At 42.9% G+C, this 20,445-nt stretch overlaps 1 protein-coding gene across 12 annotated transcripts in view; it reads right to left on the bottom strand.

Annotated features, from left to right (window-relative positions):
• The window catches only part of CCDC150 (coiled-coil domain containing 150), a 51,666-nt gene that overhangs the window by 28,411 nt on the left and 2,810 nt on the right, over positions 1-20,445 (bottom strand). For all 12 annotated transcript variants that reach the window (XM_084643616.1, XM_084643622.1, XM_084643614.1 and 9 more), the window contains 6 exons: positions 20,180-20,248; positions 17,367-17,483; positions 10,556-10,685; positions 6,174-6,217; positions 1,928-2,020; positions 500-607 (listed from right to left, as the gene is read on the bottom strand). In XM_084643616.1, the coding sequence (XP_084499742.1) occupies positions 500-607; positions 1,928-2,020; positions 6,174-6,217; positions 10,556-10,685; positions 17,367-17,483; positions 20,180-20,248 (561 nt within the window). The remainder of the gene's footprint in view (positions 1-499; positions 608-1,927; positions 2,021-6,173; positions 6,218-10,555; positions 10,686-17,366; positions 17,484-20,179; positions 20,249-20,445) is intronic.

Raw genomic sequence — 20,445 nt, 5'->3', positions numbered from 1 at the left:
ATGCCAGAATGAGCAGGGGCTAGTTCTGCACTGAAGAGAAGGCAGGAATTTTGTGGAGGAAGGAAAGTATAAGAGAAATATTCTTCTTTTCTCCAGAGAAGACAGAATAAATTCCAGAAGGTGATACATATTAGAGTAAGTGACCTGGTGAAAGGTTGGATCTAGTCAATTAAACACACTCTTGGATACCAAACTGTGCACTGATTCTACCTTCACATTAATTTTCATTTTATCAAGGATATTACCTGTCATTTAAGCAGGAGGAGGACGGAGAATTATAAGATAACATGGTTTTACATTTTATTGGGGTTTGATACCAAGTGTTCAAAATCAACTATGTCAAGCTGACTAGAATTCGGAGTCTTAATCCATAAAATATTTTACTGGATTCATGTAAGCTACTGGTTTATTGAGCTTTCCCCTCATCTAGTCTTCCTGGTCTCTGAGCCACAGATGCTTCACAGTGGCTATTTTACTTGCCTAATTGTGAACTGCATACCTTAAGCATGGCCTGATGATCTGAAAAGAGTTTAGCATTCTCCATGGAAACTCTTCGAAGCGTAGCACTCAGTTCTGAGCACTGTTGGTTCAACTGGTCATTAATGGCCTACAGAGGGGAAAACACACACGTTTTATTTCAAACTTTCTGTAGTAGAAATAAACACTTACAAACCTATCAATTTCTTTTCTCTTTCCTCTACCCCCATCATCTTGCAGTTTTGAAGGTCAGTCTGACCTTTGCTATAACCAGGTCCACTAAGAAAAGTGTTCAGATAACACCAATTTTCAGTGGAAGGGTCACAAAGTGTGCTGCTGTAAAAATACTGTAAGACTCACACAAACCAGTATCAGCAAAGCTAATGGTACTGAAGCTCTATCCTGATTCACTCAATGAAACTTAATATTTGAAGTAGCGCAGGGCAAGAACAAAGGACCAGATTCCATTCTATAGTTTAAAAAATAAATTGTCTAGAACCAATCACTGCAGGACTGTCTAGATGTAAGTTGCCCTTTGCCTTTCTCCAGGAATTGAAAGATGGCCTTGTGACAAAAATACAGGACTGGAAATAGGAGATCTAGGTACTATTCTCAGCTCCGTGATAAAATCATTACAGAACGCTTTTTTGTAAGGGACATCTCTTTACACTACAGCAATGCTGCAGAAATGCCAAAACTCTAACACTGGAAAGATCCATTCACTTCACTGAAGAGCTGCTGCTAAACAGAAAAACTGTTGTACAGGATGGAAGTGGAAGAGAGCATTAGATAGCCAAAAACTCCAAACGTTTTGCAGCACATCTTGTTTTTACTAAAGCAGCAATTAAGTGTCTTTTATAGATTCTAAGGCCAGCAGGGACCATTATAATCATGTTGACTCCAGCCTAACACAGGCCATAACAACACATCCAGTAAATCCTGCATCAAGCCAATAAGTTCTGACTGAGCTATCACATCTCTTTTAGAAAGCTATCTAGTCTTGATTTAAAGTCTTCAAGTAATGGAGAATCCACAATTATGTTCAGCCCTTATGTTGGAGATGAGTTATATTAGGGCCAACAGCCCTAATATACCTTTTCAATATGTAGAAATTGCACCTTCTTAGAAGTCTAAGTATATCCATAAAAGCAGCCACAAGAATGGAAGCCTATGTTAGAATCGTAGCTAAATCAGAGATCATAAACTAAAGCGAATGTTTTGGGATTTCAAATTACGATATCAAGAAACTAAGTCATCATATTTAACATTTGTATCTGAAGCCTCTTCACTGTCACCAGCTCAGCAAGCAGACTGTGCAACTTTCATTGTGTAGCTTTACCTCAGACCAGGGAGGCATACCAAGATGTGAGCATCACATTCAATGAGTCATTGTAGATCCTGCCCCCATATCTTAGCTCCGTGGTACGGCAAGAGATGCTACTTTCATTACCTGTACTTTTTCTGCTGTCTCTCGCAGAGCTGTTATTTCAGATCGCAGCTGCACATTTTCCTCGTGTTCTTTGCTGAAAGACAGCTGTGCATTCTAAAGGGAAGAATCAAACAGAATTTCTCCCTGAGAAAAGGTTAAAACAGACCCAGTGTATTTCATCATCCAGCCAAGAATTTCAGGGCATTTCACATTTGTCTCTTGCCTTTTGTTTAACAGAGCTGGTTAGCCTGTGACAGTGCTACCAGAGCACCTGCAGATGCCAGCCTGGGCTCCATTAATATAAACTTCCTTTGCCAATGATAGCCAAGATTATGAGACTCCAGTTAGCCTTTTCTGCATGTGTATTTTCTTTATTTGGATAGCCAAGAACAACCTCATATCAACTCAAAACACCTATTTGTCTTTACTGTCAGTGATCTTGGCACCATTCTTGACCCTAAACACTCCTCCTGCCACAAATCCTACATCGGCTCATCTATCACCATTGCTACAGCACTGCTTGTATATACCAAGCCTTGACTTCACTAAAACCTTTTTGGTTTCAAGCACAGCTTTGGGCTGAATATACACAGACCGCATAAAGACTGTAAGCTCACAGGGGCTAGTGACTATTTGTTGTATTTGTACAGTGCCAAGTACAAGGAGGTCTCGTTACATCACTCAGGCTCCTACACACTACCGCAATACACAAAATAAATAATAATGGATTAGAAAGTAAATAGCCTCTTTCTATGACCCTGTTGCAGCCACACTTGGAATTTTGCATTCAACTCTGGACTCTTCACTGATAGGAGCCCTTCCCCATTTAGCAAATACCTCCAAAAAACAAAGACAAACCTAGATTAGGCACATAACTTGTGACATTAATCCCTGTTTTGCTAACTGTTTAGTAGCCTTTAAGGGCTTGTCTTACACAGGGAACTGAGAAAAATTTATCTGAACTGACTAAAAAGTGTGAATTTAAAATGGATTAGTTGAACCACATTAAGCCCCTGTGTAGATGTTCTTATTCAGAATTAAAGTGGCCTTAATTTTATTTAGCCTTGAGTCTCTGGGTGGCATTTGTTCACATAAAAAAGGCACTATCCAATCTCACCCATATAACAGTCCCTGTACATAGAATCATAGAATATCAGGGTTGGAAGGGACCTCAGGAGGTCATCCAGTCCAACCCCCTGCTCAAAAGCAGAACCCATACCCAATTAAATCATCCCAGCCAGGGCTTTGTCAAGCCTGACCTTAAAAACTTCTAAGGAAGGAGATTCCACCACCTCCCTAGGCAACGCATTCCAGTGTTTCACCACCCTCCTAGTGAAAAAGTTTTTCCTAATATCCAACCTGAACCTCCCCCACTGCAACTTGAGACCATTACTCCTTGTCCTGTCCTCTTCCACCACTGAGAATAGTCTAGAACCATCCTCTCTGGAACCACCTCTCAGGTAGTTGAAAGCAGCTATCAAATCCCCCCTCATTCTTCTCTTCCACAGACTAAACAATCCCAGTTCCCTCAGCCTCTCCTCATAAGTCATGTGTTCCAGACCCCTAATCATTTTTGTTGCCCTTCGCTGGACTCTCTCCAATTTATCCACATCCTTCTTGTAATGTGGGACCCAAAACTGGACACAGTACTCCAGATGAGGCCTCACCAATGTCGAATAGAGGGGGACGATCACGTCCCTCGATCTGCTCGCTATGCCCCTACTTATACATCCCAAAATGCCATTGGCTTTCTTGGCAACAAGGGCACACTGCTGGCTCATATCCAGCTTCTCGTCCACTGTCACCCCTAGGTCCTTTTCTGCAGAACTGCTGCCTAGCCATTCGGTCCCTAGTCTGTAGCTGTGCATTGGGTTCTTCCGTCCTAAGTGCAGGACCCTGCACTTATCCTTACTGAACCTCATCAGATTTCTTTTGGCCCAATCCTCCAATTTGTCTAGGTCCCTCTGTATCCTATCCCTGCCCTCCAGCGTATCTACCACTCCTCCCAGTTTAGTATCATCCGCAAATTTGCTGAGAGTGCAATCCACACCATCCTCCAGATCATTTATGAAGATATTGAACAAAACCGGCCCCAGGACCGACCCCTGGGGCACTCCACTTGACACCGGCTGCCAACTAGACATGGAGCCATTGATCACTACCCGTTGAGCCCGACAATCTAGCCAACTTTCTACCCACCTTATGGTGCATTCATCCAGCCCATACTTCCTTAACTTGCTGACAAGAATACTGTGGGAGATCGTGTCAAAAGCTTTGCTAAAGTCAAGATACAATACATCCACTGCTTTCCCTTCATCCACAGAACCAGTAATCTCATCATAGAAGGCGATTAGATTAGTCAGGCATGACCTTCCCCTGGTGAATCCATGCTGACTGTTCCTGATCACTTTCCTCTCATGTAAGTGCTTCAGGATTGATTCTTTGAGGACCTGCTCCACGATTTTTCCGGGGACTGAAGTGAGGCTGACTGACCTGTAGTTCCCAGGATCCTCCTTCTTCCCTTTTTTAAATATTGGCACTACATTAGCCTTTTTCCAGTCATCCGGGACTTCCCCCGTTCGCCACGAGTTTTCAAAGATAATGGCCAATGGCTCTGCAATCACAGCCGCCAGTTCCTTTAGCACTCTCGGATGCAACTCATCCAGCCCCATGGACTTGTGCACGTCCAGTTTTTCTAAATAGTCCCTAACCACCTCTTTCTCCACAGAGGGCTGGCCATCTATTCCCCATGTTGTGATGCCCAGCACAGCGGTCTGGGAGCTGACCTTGTTAGTGAAAACAGAGGCAAAAAAAGCATTGAGTACATTAGCTTTTTCCACATCCTCTGTCACTAGGTTGCCTCCCTCATTCAGTAAGGGGCCCACACTTTCCTTGGCTTTCTTCTTGTTGCCAACATACCTGAAGAAACCCTTCTTGTTACTCTTAACATCTCTCGCTAGCTGCAGCTCCAGGTGCGATTTGGCCCTCCTAATTTCATTCCTACATGCCCGAGCAATATTTTTATACTCTTCCCTGGTCATATGTCCAACCTTCCACTTCTTGTAAGCTTCTTTTTTATGCTTAAGATCCGCTAGGATTTCACCGTTAAGCCAAGCTGGTCGCCTGCCATATTTACTATTCTTTCGACACAACGGGATGGTTTGTCCCTGTAACCTCAACAGGGATTCCTTGAAATACAGCCAGCTCTCCTGGACTCCTTTCCCCTCCATGTTAGTCCCCCAGGGGATCCTACCCATCCGTTCCCTGAGGGAGTCGAAGTTTGCTTTCCTGAATTCCAGGGTCCGTATCCTGCTGTTTACCTTTCTTCCCTGCGTCAGGATCCTGAACTCAACCAACTCATGGTCACTGCCTCCCAGATTCCCATCCACTTTTGCTTCCCCTACTAATTCTTCCCGGTTTGTGAGCAGCAGGTCAAGAAAAGCTCCCCCCCTAGTTGGCTCCTCTAGCACTTGCACCAGGAAATTGTCCCCTACGCTTTCCAAAAACTTCCTGGATTGTCTATGCACCGCTGTACTGCTCTCCCAGCAGATATCAGGAAAATTAAAGTCACCCATGAGAACCAGAGCATGTGATCTAGTAGCTTCCGCGAGCTGCCGGAAGAAAGCCTCATCCACCTCATCCCCCTGGTCCGGTGGTCTATAGCAGACTCCCACCACTACATCACTCTTGTTGCTCACACTTCTAAACTTAATCCAGAGACACTCAGGTTTTTCTGCAGTATCGTACCGGAGCTCTGAGCAGTCATACTGCTCCCTTACATACAGTGCTACTCCCCCACCTTTTCTGCCCTGCCTGTCCTTCCTGAACAGTTTATAACCATCCATGACAGTACTCCAGTCATGTGAGTTATCCCACCAAGTCTCTGTTATTCCAATCATGTCATAATTCCTTGACATCACCAGGACCTCCAGTTCTCCCTGCTTGTTTCCAAGGCTTTGTGCATTCGTATATAAGCACTTGAGATAACCTGCTGATCGCCCCTGATTCTCAGTATGAGGCAGGAGCCCTCCCCTCACAGACATTCCTGCCTGTGCTTCCTCCCGGTATCCCGCTTTCCCACTTACCTCAGGGCTTTGGTCTCCTTCCCCCGGTGAACCTAGTTTAAAGCCCTCCTCACTAGGTTAGCATGAGAGGATTAACAGAGGGCCTGCAGGTCAGGACTGAGGTACAGTGGTATTTTGCTTCTTACATTAGAAAAAGGAGAAAAATCAACTCTTTCCCCCTCCAACAGTTGTTTACAACTTACTTTTGCTTCTTCACTGAGCTGGGAAATGATGCAGTTTCTGGAATCTAAGGCAGAGCAAAATCAAAACAAAGCCATGAAACTATATGGTTGTAAATCAAAATGTCACCTTCTTAATTAAAGTGGCTTGCTTAGGTAACTGAATATGGAACAAATATGAAAGATTTCCATAAACATGCTGCTCTGTCTGATAACACTTTTACTGATGGATCTAACCTTTCAGCAGGGTCACTGTCGAGCACATCCTTCCTTCCTGTTAATCACAGGCAAGACTACTACATTTTTTTTTTTTTTTTTAAAAGAGGAAAGCATACAATTGTACCTCTCCCTCATCCATGCAATGGCTGGGATTGCACATGCATCCTGGGTAGCTGTACTCATAACCTGAATGATGTGGCAACTGTACACACAAATTATGTGCAATACCATATATGTTTTTGTGTCTAAAAGCTCAGGCCCCTAGTTTAAACACATAGAGGGTAGAAAAAGAATGTACTTGTGTTGGTCTGAATGAACTATCTGTATAACATGCCTCTTCCAGTTCTGCACTGCTTCTGAACGAGATACTGACAAAGGTGAAGAGGATGAGAGATACATGAATGAAAAGAATATAAAAATGAAGCCAATCAAAGATTCTTGGTTACAACATCCAAAGTACAATCTGGAAAGGTCAGCCAAAAGATATTTCAAATAACAAAGGAAGAAAGCCTTAATCAGAAGGATAATTTCACTTTTACTTTCTGCATGAATCTTTCCCCCAGAGGTAAGCAAACTCCCTTTGGAGAAGCTAGAGAAAAAAAATGTTAAGTGAAAAATGTCATTTCATTTCTTCCTAATTCAATCTGTGGGAAAGGGATCAAAGTACAAGGTGACAAGCTAAATTCCCTCTAAAGCTGCATGGCCACACAGATGCCTATTAAGCACTGCACAGGCACTCAGGGCTCCGTTGGGGAGAGATGCCACTCCCCAAGCCCCGGACCTACCATGTCACCCCTCTCCTGGCCCAGCCTGGCCCTGTTGGGAGGACAGGCACCCCTCCCCTGGCCCCAACCCAGCCTGGCCCCGGACCTGCTACGGCTGGGGGACAGGCACTCTGCCCCCAACCCAGCCCTGCCGCGGCCGGGGGACAGGCACCCCTCCCCTGACCCCTCCCCAGCCCAGCCTGGATCTGCCACAGCTGGGGTAGAGGTACCTCTCCCCTCCAGCCCAGGTGCTGTTGCAGGGAGTCCTCTCCATCATAGCCCCAGGGAGCACCAATGCACCCAAACCTCTCAGCCCCAGCTCCACCGAGCCCTCACACACATCCTGCACCCTATCCCTGAGCCCCCATCCCTGGCCCTACCCCAGAGCCCACACCCCCAGATAGAAACCTCCCACCCCAACTCTCTACCCCAGCCCTGAGCCCCCTCCCACACTCTGAACCCTCTGGCTCTACCCCACCACATGAATTTTGTTGTGTGCACCAATGTGGAGGTGATGTGTTACACATCACCTCCACATTGGTGCACACAACAAAATTCATTCCTTACATGGGTGGGAAAATTTAAAGGGAACACTGGTGACAAGTACCAGGTTTTAATCCTTTAGTACATACTAGAAATTCACTAAGTTTCAGCCTAAATTTGGCACTTGGGTAATAGATGGATTTTTGTTTGGGGAAAAGGAAACTGTTCTGTGTTTGTACAGGAAGAGAGGTCTCTCCCACCCATTCAATCCTACTATAACAGGGTGGCAAGATTCTCCTGTTTTCATATCCTCCTAGTGGGTGCTGGAACCCTTAATCAAGCTGCAGGTTAATTATTGCTGTCTCAATGAAGCAGATATGGGTCATTAAATTTCATCCTGAATATAAAGAAAGAGGGAGTGGCTCTCTGGCAAAAGGAACTAGAATCTGGAACAGACAGGTCTTGAAGGAAGGAATCCTAGGAAGAACACTTAGGCAATATTGAGGATTTTTTGGGGGTGGGGGCCAGGGATTTTATTTTTTGTTTTATTTTTAAAGAAAAATAGCAGATACCAGGAGGAATGGTCCTTTCATTCTGCAAGTGTGTAACTTTTGTTTGGAATTGGGTGGAGATTCCACCGGACTTACTTCACTGAAGCAGGGATTCCTGATCAGATCAATTAAATTTTCATGCACTGACATCTTTGTTCCACGAGGCTGTTGTGTTCCTCATTAAATCCCTCCCCTGCATCACAGTGCTTCTCACAGCATCTCCCAAATTATCTAAAGGAAAAGCGGTAAGGAAACTTTTCATGCTGTGCTAACTTATACCTCTGCCCATAGCTCCAAAAGATCAAGTCATTAGCAACCAGCATAATACCCAAATATCAGTTCAAGAATGAAGTCCTATGATTACTCACTAGCTCAAATCTTCTCTGAAAGAGACTCACATTGATTAAATCCATTAAGAAAATTGCTATCATTCTATTCCCTTCTCCCTATTATTACTGCAGCCACTTTCCTGCAGCTAGGAAAAGGTTCAGCAGCTTCAGATAAAAGCCAAGAGAAGACTCTTCAAGAGTCCATCACCTCATAACCAGCAGTCCTCCCATTAGCCAATACAGCTGTATCCTATCAGGAGGACCCTACCAGCTTTGAAATGATGGACCTCAGTCACTCAAGCCTCTGCTGTCTGGTAGGGAAGGTGTTGCAGGGCTAACAAATCAGAAGCATAGAAATGTAGGACTGGAAGGAACCTCAATAGATCATCTAGTCCAGTCCCCAGCACTGAGGCAGGACTAAGTATAATCTAGACCATCCCTGACAGGTGTTTGTCTAACCTGTTCTTAAAAGCCTCCAATGACAGAGATTCCACAACCTGCCTCGGTAATTCATTCTAGCACTTAACTACCTTTACAGTTAGGAAGTTTTTCCTAATGTCTAACCTAAATCTCCCTTGCTGCAAGTTAAGCCCAGTACTTCTTGTCCTGTCCTCAGTAGTTAAGGAGAACAATGTATCACCCTCTTGTTTGTAACAATCTTTTATATACTTGAAGACTTATCATTATCCCCCTTCAGTCTATTTTTGTCCAGACTAAACAAACTCCTTTTTTTAAATCTTTCCTCATAAGTCATATTTTCTAGACTTAATCATTTTTGTTGCTCTCCTCTGGACTTTCTCCAAATTGTCCACATCTTTTCCAATGTGTGGTGCCCACAACTGGACACAGCACGCTAGCTGAGGCCTTATCAGTGCTGAGTAGAGTGGAAGAATTACTCCTCGTGTCTTGCTTAAATCATTCCTGTTTAATACATCCCAGAATGATGTTCGCTTTTTTTTTTTTTTTTTTTGGCAACAGTATTATATTGTTGACTCTCATTTAGTTTGTGATCCAGTTAACACCCAGATCCCTTTTCTGCAGTACTCCTTCCGAGGCCGTCATTTCCCATTTTGTGTTTGTACAATTGACTATTCCTTCCTAAATGTAGTACTTCGCATTTGTCCTAGTGAATTTCACCCTATTTATTTAAGACCGTTTCTCCAGTTTGTCCAGATCATTTTGAATTCTAATCCTGTGCTCCAAGGCGCTTGCAACCTCTCCCAGCTTGGTATGGTCCATGAACTTTACAAGTGTGCTCTCTGTGCGTTATCCAAATAATTTATGAGAATATTGAATAGAACTGGATCTGGGAGAGATCCCTGCAGAACCCCACTCGATATGCCCTTCCAGCTTGATTGTGAACCATTGACAACTACTTTCTGTTTTGTTTTTGCAACCAGTTATATACCCACCTTATAGTAGATTTGTCTAGGCTATATATCACTGGTTTGTTTATGAGAAGGTCAAGTGTGTCAATATCAAAAGCCTTACTAATATTGAGATGTATCACATCTACTGCTTCCCCACATCCACCAGCTTGTTGTCAAAAGAGGATATTAGGTTGATTTGCCAGGATTTGTTCTTCATAGATCCATGTTGACTGTTACTTATCACACTGTTTTCTTTTAGATGCTTACAAATCGTTTGATTATTTCCTCCATCATCTTTTTGGGTACCGAAGTTAAACTGACTGGTCTATAATTCCCTGGGTTGTCCTTCTCCCCCATTTTATAGATAGATATTATATTTGCCCTTTTCCAGGTCTGTGAGATCTCTTCCGTCCTCCAGGAGTGCTCAAAGATAATTGCTAATGGCTCAGCAATCTCTTCAGCCAGTTCCTTAAGTGTTCTGGGATGTATTTCATCAGGCCCTACCAACTTGAAGATATCTAACTTGTCTAAGTAATTCTTAACTTATTCTTTTTCTGTTTTGGCCTCAGATCCTACCCCATTTACACAGATGTTCACTATGTTAGTGGTCCAATCACTGCTAACTTGTTTGGTGAAAACTGAAAATAAAAAAGGCAATACTCAATCCTAGCTGAGGACCTGCTATCATACCCAGGTCAGCTTTCAGCTGTGTACACTCCTGCCCCAGCTGTACAGTTCTCTCCTCCTCCTTCTGTAACCTCTCTCGGGCAAGCTGGACATCCTTGCGCAGGCCATGGCAGTCCTGCTGCAGCACCTGTACCTATAGGGATATCACACAATCAGATTTTCTCTGGGATATAGAGTTTTATAAAAACATGAGAATCTAAGCAAGTTTCGGAATCCAAAAAGTTAGCCTATTGGAGAGGAAAAAGCTAATCAGATTGTTTCAAGCATAATGTTTTAAAGAAGAATCACAAAGAGCAGTTAGTGGGGTATCAGAGGTTGTAGAAAGGGTCCCGATTGCCTGCTTACTTTATGCAAAGGGGTGGAGCTAGAGGTAATAAAAACACATATTATAAGAGAAGTGAAATCAAATTAGCAGGGTGGCCTGCGCTTGCATTAACAAGGATCACAGAAAGACAGGCTTTGTGGATCTGCCACTGAAAACAGACTGTTAAGTAAGCAAGGTCTGAACATATGAACCATTCTGTCTCTTCTCGCATTACTTATCAAAACAGGACATTGTGATAAATACAAACGTCAGAAAGCATGGGATGAATTAAATTAAACCGTTTTCTCTCCTTTTAATCCAATCTTGTTTTGCTCATTCACTGTTAGTTTCCTGTACAACTTGAAGTCTACAAGAATATTAAGATAATTCACAAAAGCTAGGAAAAGAAGAAAGTATGAAATTTCTACTAGCAGTATGCTGAACAATTCCAGAGACAGCAGAAGGGACCTTGAAAGAACAGAGATTAAGCAGATGCTTGACAGCCCAAAACCTGTTTTCCCAGGATTGACAAAATACATAAATGAAACAGTGTTTGCTCATTTGATTCATTTAAACACACCTGTTTTTTTGTTGTTTGTAGTCCTGTTGCAAGTGCTGTGGATTTAGAAATGTTTAGGCAGCCTTTGTTGCTTGGGGTTTTTTTTTGGATATCTGAAGTATAACCAAGTCTCTCTCTGCATTCACCTCCCTCGTGCTTCACAAGGGCTTCATATTGCAAATACACTTGTGAACCAAAAGCCACCTTTGTTATTGTGGGAATTCATGGGGAAAACATTGTTACTCCAGAAGGTTTAAGAACTCTATGGAATATCTTCAGAAATGTTGTTTTCTAGCAGAAAGCTGGTATTTGCTAGCTGATACTACTATGCATATTTCTTTTTAATGTTCAATATTGCTTAGTTACTTATAAAACACTGAAAACATTTGTACCATTGATAATATTGAAAAGACAAAAAAAAACCCAAAACCCTCAACTAAAATTAGAAAAATTGCCAGCTGATAACTTAGGATAAACCAGTCATAATTAACTTCCTTCATGTTCTGGTGTATCATGAATATCAATGTAGATTCCTTAATAAAACCACAATACATACAGAGGCCTTCCATAAGAAATGGCCATACAGGGTCAGACCAATGGTTCATCTAGCCCAGTATCCTGTCTTTCAACGGTGACCAGTGCCAGATGCTTCAGAGAGAACAAACAGAACAGGAGAATTTATCAAGTAATCCATCCCATTGTTCAGTCCCAGTTTCTGGCAGTCAGAGGTTTAGGGACACCCAGAGCAGGGAGTTGCATCCCTGACCATAGTGGCTAATAGCCATTGATGAACCTATATTCCATGAACTTTTTTTTTAACCCAGTTATACTTTTGGCCTTCATAACATCCCCTGACAATGAGTTTCATAGGTTGACTGTGCATTGTGTGGAGAAGTTTGTTTTAATCCTGCTGCCTTATTCATTTCATTGGGTGACCAATGGTTCTTGTACCTTGTGAAGGGGTAAATAATTTCCCCCCCGTGCCATTTATGCTTTTATAGACCTCTGAGATATCCCACCCTTAGTTGTCTCTTTTCTAAACTGAACAGTCCCCATCTTTTTAATCTCTTCTCAAATGGAAGGTGTTCCATACCCCTCATCTTCTCTCTCTCCCCACCCCCCGTCTCTGTACTTTTTCTACTTCCAATATCTTTTTTTTTTGAGATAGAGTGACCAGAACTGCATGCTGTATTTAAGGTGTGGGTGTATCATGCATTTATATAGTGGCATTATGATATTTTCTGTCTTATATATCCCTTTCCTAATGATTCCTCACATTCTGTTGCTTTTTTGATTGCTGTTGCGCATTGAGCAGGTGTATCCAGAAAGCTAACCACAATGACGCCAAGATCTTTCTTGAGTGGTAAAAGCTAATTCAGATCCCATCATTTTGTATGTACGGTTGGGATTATGTTTTCCAGTGTGCATTACTTTGTATTTAGCAACACTGAATTTTATCTGCCCTTCTGTTTTTCAGTTACTGAGTTTTGTGAGATCCCTCTGTAACTCTTCACAGTCTGTTTTGGACTCAATTATCTTGAATCATTTTGTATTGTCTGTAAACTTTGTCATTTCACTGATTACCCCTTTTTCCAGATCACGTAGGAGTATAGTGAACAGCCCTGGTTCCAGTACAAATCCTTGGGGGACTCTGCTATTTACCTCTCTCCCACTGTGAAAACTGACCATTTATTCCCCCACCCCCCTTTGTTTCCTATCTTTTAACCAGTCTCATGGACTTTCCCTGTTATCCCATGATATCCTACTTTGTTTAAGAACCTTTGGTGAGAGACCGTGTCAAAGGCTTTCTGAAAGTCCAAGTACACTATATCCACTTCATCACTCTTGTTCACATGTTGGTTGACACCCTCAAAAATTCTGAGTGGGGAGGCATGGCTTCCCTTTACAGAAGCCATGTTGATCTTCCCCAACAAATCGTGTTCACCTATGCGTCTGATAATTCTGCTCTCTACAATAGTTTCAACCACTTCGCCCATTACTGAAATTAGGCTTCCTGACCTGTAATTGCCAGGATCGCCTCTGGAGCCTTTTTTAAAAATGTCAGCATCCCATTAGCTATCCGCCAGTCACCTGCCACAGGAGCTGATTTACGAGAGAAGTTCCGCATCAGTTAGTAGTTCTGAAATTTCATAGTTGAGTTCTTTCAGAATTCTTGGGTGAATACCAGCTGGGTCTGGTGACTTATTACTGTTTAATTAAACAGTTTATTCCAAAACCTCCTTTATTTACACCACAATCTGGGATATTTCCTGAGAATGGCTCTAGTGCAGGAATCTCCCTCACACCCTCTGCAATGATGATTGATACATTTAGCTTCTCTGTCACGGCTTTGTCTTTCTGAAGTGCTTTCTTCATCTCCTCAATCGTCCAGTAGTGCCACAAGCTTCCTGCTGCTCATGTACTTAAACAATTTTTTGCTGTTCGTTTTTGTGCCTTTTGCTTGTTGCTCTTCAAATTCTTTTTTTGGCAATACTTGACTTGCCCAAGTTTTGCTCCTTTCTATTTTCCTTATTAGGCTCAGACTTCCAATTTTTAAAAGAGGTCTTTCTGTCTCTAGCCATCTTTTACTTGGCTTTTTAGCCATGGTGGCATTTTATTGGTCCTCTTACTTTTTTTTATTTATTTTATTTTTACACGTTTGGGGCATACATATAGTTTTGAGCCTCTATTATGGTGTTTTTTAAAAGTTCCCATGCAGCTTGCAGGCATTTCACTCACGACTGTTCCTTTTAATTTCCATTTAACTAACCTCTTCGTTATGTGTAGTTCCCCTTTTTGAAGTTCAGCGCTATTGTGCTGGGTTTCTTTAGTATTTTCCTCCTTACAAGGATATTAAATTTCATTACATTATGGCTGCTGTTACTGAGTGATTCAGCTATATTCACCTCTTGGACCGGATCCTGTGTACCACTTAGAATTAAATCAAGAATTGCCTCTCCCCTTGTGGGTCCAGAACTAGCTGCTCCAAGAAGCAGTCATGAACAGTGTCTAGAAATTTTATCTCTCTGCCTCCCATTCTGAGGTGATATATTCCCAGTCAATAGGGGGATAGTTGAAATTCCTTACATTACTACTGTGTTTTCTGTTTGTGTAGCCTTTCTAATCTCCCTGAGTGTCTCACAATAAAGGTCACCATCCTGGTTAGGTGGTCAGTAGTATATTCCTACAGTTATTATTCAAGCATGGAATTTCTATCTATAGAGATACCATGACACTATTTGATTCATTTAAGATTTTTACTACATTTGACTCAAAGCTTTCTTTCACATATAATGCCACTTTTCCACTAGTACTAACGAGGAGCCCGGTGGCAACTTGAAGACTAACATTTATTTGGGCATAAGCTTTTGTGGGTAAACAACCCACTTCTTCAGATGCATGGAGACTGACTAACACGGTTACCCCTTTGATACTCTTCCACCAGTGCAACTTACTCTATCATTCCTATATATTTTATACCCTGATATAATTATGTCACATGGATTATCATCATTTCAGCACGTTTCTGTGATGCCTATTATATCAATATTCTCATTTAATACCAGGCAGTCAAGTTCACTCATCTTAGTATTTAGACTTTTTGCATTTGTATACAAGCACTTATAAAATTTGTTACTACAGTAGCTCCCCACTTAACATCCTCTCGCTTAACATTGTTTCAATCTTACATCCCTGCTCAGTTACAGAACATGCTCCATTTAAAGTTGTGCAATGCTTTGCTATAACGTCGTCTGGGTGCCTGCTTTGTCCACAGCCGGCAGCCCCCGCTCCCCTCCATCAGCTCCTCTACACCCTCCCCTCAGCACCTCCCGCCCACCGGCAGACCCCACAGATCAGCGCCTTCCCCCCCTTGCCTCCTGCCCGTGGCAATCAGCTGGCTTGCGGCGTTCAAGAGGGAGGGGAGAGGAACGAGGACTCGGCCCGCAGGCTCCCCCCCACTCCTGAATGCCATAAACCATCTGATTGCTGTGGGCAGGAGCCAGGGGAGAGGCTGTGCTCAGAGTCCTCGCTCCTCCAACCACCCTCCTGAACATCACAAGCCAGCTGATTGCGGCGGGGGGGGGGCAAGGGGGGAGAAGGAGGAGCAAGGACACTGCGTGCAGCCTCCCTCTTCCCTCCCCTGCCATCAGCTGGCTTGTGGCATTCAGGAGGCGGAGCCTGGGGGCCGAGTCCTCATTCCTCTCCCCTCCCTCTTGAACGCTGCAAGCCAGCTGATTGCCATGGACAGGAGGCAGGGGAGGGAGGACACGGCGTGCGGAGTAAAGGGGGAGGAGGTGGGGGGGGAAGAAGAGGCGGGTTAAGGGTGGGGGCTTGGGGGAAGGGGTCGAGTGGGAGGGCTAAGGGTTGAGCCCCCTGCCCCTGGTGCTTGCAGAGTAGGGGAAGCTGCCGTTGCTGCTGCACAACGTGCTTCTTCTAGCCTACAGCACCTTCAGCCTCTTTGCCTGCCTCATTGTCTCCAGTGCCAGTGGGCTGTGCCTGTGTGGGGTAAGGCGGGAGCACCTCCCAACTATAGTACTGTACTGTATGGCAAAAAAACTTTTTCCCTGGAACCTAACACATTTACATTCATTCTTATGGGGAAATTGGATTTGCTTAATATTGTTTCACTTAAAGTCACATTGTTCAGGAACATAACTACAACATTAATTGAGGAGTTACTGTATTTAATTGAGTGCCTGCAAGTCATGTAATTGAATAGTACTCTTTTTTGTTTGACTGTTTTTCTTCAGTCCTTATCTCTACTTTATCAACTTCTATCCTGTTCTCTTTACTAGGTATGGAGTATCCTCTTTAATAAATCGGATGGGTTTGTCCGAATTCTGTGCATCTCTGCACCTGTTGGTTTACCCTCAGCTTAAAAACTTTATGACCTTTTTAATTTTACATGCCAGTAATCTGGTTTTTTGTTTTGGTTTAGGTGGAGCCCATCCTTCCACTACAGGCTCCTCCATTCCCAAAAGGTTCCCCAGTTCTTAATAATCCTAAATCCCTCTTCCCAACACCATCCGAGACCCTGCAGTTCTGCCTATCTGGAAGCATTTCAGAGAGTGCTACCATGATGGTCCTGAATTTTAATCTCTTACCTAACAGCCTAAATTTGGCCTCCAGGCCTCTTTTATCTTTCCCTACGTCAGTGGTACCTACATATACCATGACCACCGGCTCCTCCCCAGAACTGCCCATAAGTCTGTATAGATATTGCAAGAAGTCTGTAACCTTTCCACTTGGCAGGCAATTCACTGTGCGGTTCTTCCAGTCATCACAAACCCAGCTATCTATATTTTCTAATAATTGCATCCCCCATTACTATTACCTGTTTCTTCCTAATAACAGGCATCCCCACCCCAGAGAGTTATGCTCACTGTGAGAGTATACCATGAAATCATCCAGAAGGAGGATCCCAACTATGGGAATGTTTCCCTTCACTTCTGCTCTACTGTGTCCAGGGAAGTCTTATCTATGTACATCTCTGTCCCCCTTAGCTCCTCCAGTTCAGCCATTCCGATCTCAAGAGCCTGTACTGTGTCCTCGGACCATGAGGTACTTGCACTGAATGCGCACACATGCCATCTACCCACAAGGCAGGTAATCATACGTGCTACCTTCAGTGCAATAAACTTAATTGCCCTCACTCTGCTGCAGGACTTTCTGCTTGCTTTATTTTTACTTTTGCTGGATCTCACAGTTGCTGGTCTGTTTCTCTGCAGAGCATTCATATTGAATTGCTTGTCAACTTTTAGACCTTTAACACCTCATTAAAATTTAATCAAGATTCCATTTTCCGCACCTTGCATACTGAAGCTAAGTGATTACAAAGGTATGTTAACTGCTCTCTAGGAAGAACACTCCAACCTCTTATTATTCTTCCTGCGAGGCAAAGAAAAAAAAAAGACAAAGGAAAAGTGGAAGAGGTGCTGTGCTTCTCCAACCTGTTCCCGTTCTGCCTCCACTGTTATCTCCATATCCTGCACACGTTGCAGCATGGTTGCTTGGGATTCCTCCAAAGACTCCCGCAGGCTTGCCTCCTGGAAAAGCTGCTCCCTTAGCTATAAGAGACAAAACACTGGGTATCTGGCTGGAGACAGCACCAAGCCATAAAAACCTGAAGATTAATGAAGCAGATAGGGGTTCAATACAGCAAAGCAACCCTTATTAGTAATATCCAGTGATCTGCTAAACGTGATATAACACTATGGAGTAAGTATTTCATGGAAGTGGTAAAGCAAGGAAGCAATACCAAACAACCCATTCAACTATGGAAAATGTATTAATAACCAGACAAATTTGGCACCTGGACCAAAATTTGTGTTTACTGAGAGTGGCAATTCTACTCCCTACAGTGTGCTCAGAGACCCAACTATTTTCTCTGCCTCAAATCTCACTGCTCTTGTGCCACATTACCATTCCTCCATCCAAGACCCTACTGTGTCTGTCTTCCTCTAAACTGAGTCAACATTGCTTCTGAATGTGTTGGAAAGAGTCACTACAGATATGAGACACTTCTTCTACTGCAGGGACTGAGCAAACATAGTGGGCCTGATTTTGTTCTCACATCAGAGCAATTCCAGTTGACTATCACTGTAATTGAGACTAGAAATCAGGCATATTGTCTTCACAGCACACTCAAGACCCAAAGTTCAATTCCTTGCAGAGTAGCATACTCTGTTACTACGAGACTCTTGGGTTCATCACTAAAAGGGATAGCTGCCATTCAATAAGGACTAAGCAGCTACTCTTTTCCCCGGAAACCCAATTCCAGATATAGAAAGCTGAATCTAAAGCTTTCTGTATCTGGAACTACAAGCTTTAGAAACATTTAGACACATTCAGTGTAAAACCTCCTATAAAAGCAAATCACATAAGGTACGCTCTTGACCCTATCCAACAGGTGATTCTAATCTCTGGTGTCCCCAGGAAAAGCTAGGACCCAGGAGAGTTTCTTTTATCTCCAGGTGATGTTGACAGAACATGTAGATTACTTTGAAGCCTGATTTCGCTAAAGACATTTGTATCGAGTTACTAATAAGGGGCCTATAATAAGAAGAGAATTCCCAGGGACAAATATGAATAAATGAGGCTATAAGAAGAGGCTTTTTTTTTGGTTTGTTGCAGAGAAACCAGCACCAATTTGAAATGGGGCCAGAACCGGGGCCTAGCTATATCCCCGTCATGAGTACTGCCAAAATACTGAGTGATAATCATGTGAGCTAGTGTATCTGGGAATAGATACTTCTGCTTCTTCTGTGAACTATAAGAAGAGAGCATCAGATACACACCAACAGAAATGTTTAAAGTTGCATAATGACTACTATTATCTGAAGAGACTCCACATGATGCTTCAGATCTGTCATCCTCCAGTAAGTACAGCACAAGTACCTAAATGCATTGCTTATAACAAGGGCCATGTGTACTTCAGGGCAAGCTGAACCCGAATGTTACTGCAAGACCTGCCGCCTTTCTCCGGCACAGCAAACTGGAAGTTCTATTGCAATATCAACTATTTTTAAAAACAGAGGATTTTATTTAATAATTAAAATGAAAGTGAGTGATAAAAATCTCTCTACCAGTGGTCTGGGGAGATCTGGCCAGTCACACACAGTGATAACTTTACTTCTTTCCAGCTACTAAGGAACATTAAAAGAAGCTGAAAATATTTAAAAAAGGAATGCCAGGAAAGTAATTGTTATAGTTTCTACAGAGAGACTCAATCATCAATTGATGCTGTTCTGTGTGATTGTGAATGGGAAGGAAGGTGGTCCACACCAGAAGTCAGAGAAGCCGCTCACGTACATTTAAGTGTACTACTTTCTTTGATATTCACTTTTATGATTAAGTTTTCAGTGTGACCTATGCTGACAAAGAGTATCCACATTGTATTTGTAGTTGGAGGTTTTGACAACTACGGCTTTAGGGTCTCAAGAACAGTGAGAAAAAGCACTTAGCTTTTTGGCACTCCCATGAGGCATTTATGGTTTTTTGAACTTAGGAGGGGTCATCTTCTCTTTCCCTCCCATTTTATGGAGCAAGGTGGGCTGGGGGGGGGAGGGGAGAGGAAATCCATTTTCCCCGTGAACGGAGTGATTTGCATGATCTCACCAACTGCTTCCATTACCCACCTCACATCCTTTCTGTTCCCTAAAGGCTTAACACCACTGCGGCCTGCATATTGCATCAAGCATCCTTCTGGCCAAGACAAGATCAGGACACCTTTTAAGTCTTTCAGAACTGCTGCTCATTTGGCTTGAGAAGTTATTAAATGACATAAGGGACATAACCCACATTCTCAAACAGGATTAGGCTGCTTTGCAGAAGCTCACACCCTACTTCATGAGGACAATAAGATGCCTCATGTCTGCACTCTATTTTTTTATTTAGTCCATAACAAGGTATCTGCTACAACTTGTTCACTAGGTAGCAGACATTAAGTCACCAGTTCCATTCTGGATGCAATAAAGTCATTCTTCATGACCAAAAGAAGCAGAAGATTGTCAGCGAAGGGTAAAACCTACTTCCACAGCATGGAACTCAGGTCTCTGTTAGTAACGTCAACTAACGCATTTTTGTATCTTGCATGAAGGACATTCTGTCTTAGGTTTGTAGATCGAGGCATGCTCAGCAGCCTTCTTTCAGATGTGCATATTCCATTCCTGGTTTTCATAGATTCATACCCAGATCACCATCCAGGCTTTTCCCTAAAAATCTTATCACCTCACTCTTCCTTCTAACCTTCTTTTGTGCTTACCTCCTGAAGTCTATGGTTCATTATGTGTTTTGTTGTTCTCAGCTCCTCTGCTGCAATGGCTACATCTGTCTAAAAAGGACAAATAATAAATAATAATTTATGCCTCACAACTGCAGCAAAACTTTGAAGAGTATTTCAAAACCAGGCTGGCCAGTAACCCATGCATGTTTTACATTTCATGCCATGCGGAGACCTGGGTTTGATTCCTAGTTCTAGTCTGGTGCTCTAAAGAGACAAAACACCTTGCATTGCTTTTCAGCAACCAC

This window comes from Lepidochelys olivacea, assembly GCF_965140295.1.
Source record: "Lepidochelys olivacea isolate rLepOli2 genome assembly, chromosome: 11".
Lineage (NCBI taxonomy): Eukaryota > Metazoa > Chordata > Testudines > Cheloniidae > Lepidochelys > Lepidochelys olivacea.
The sequence above is the reverse complement of the archived record's forward strand: the minus strand, read 5'-3'. Positions and strand labels throughout refer to the sequence as shown.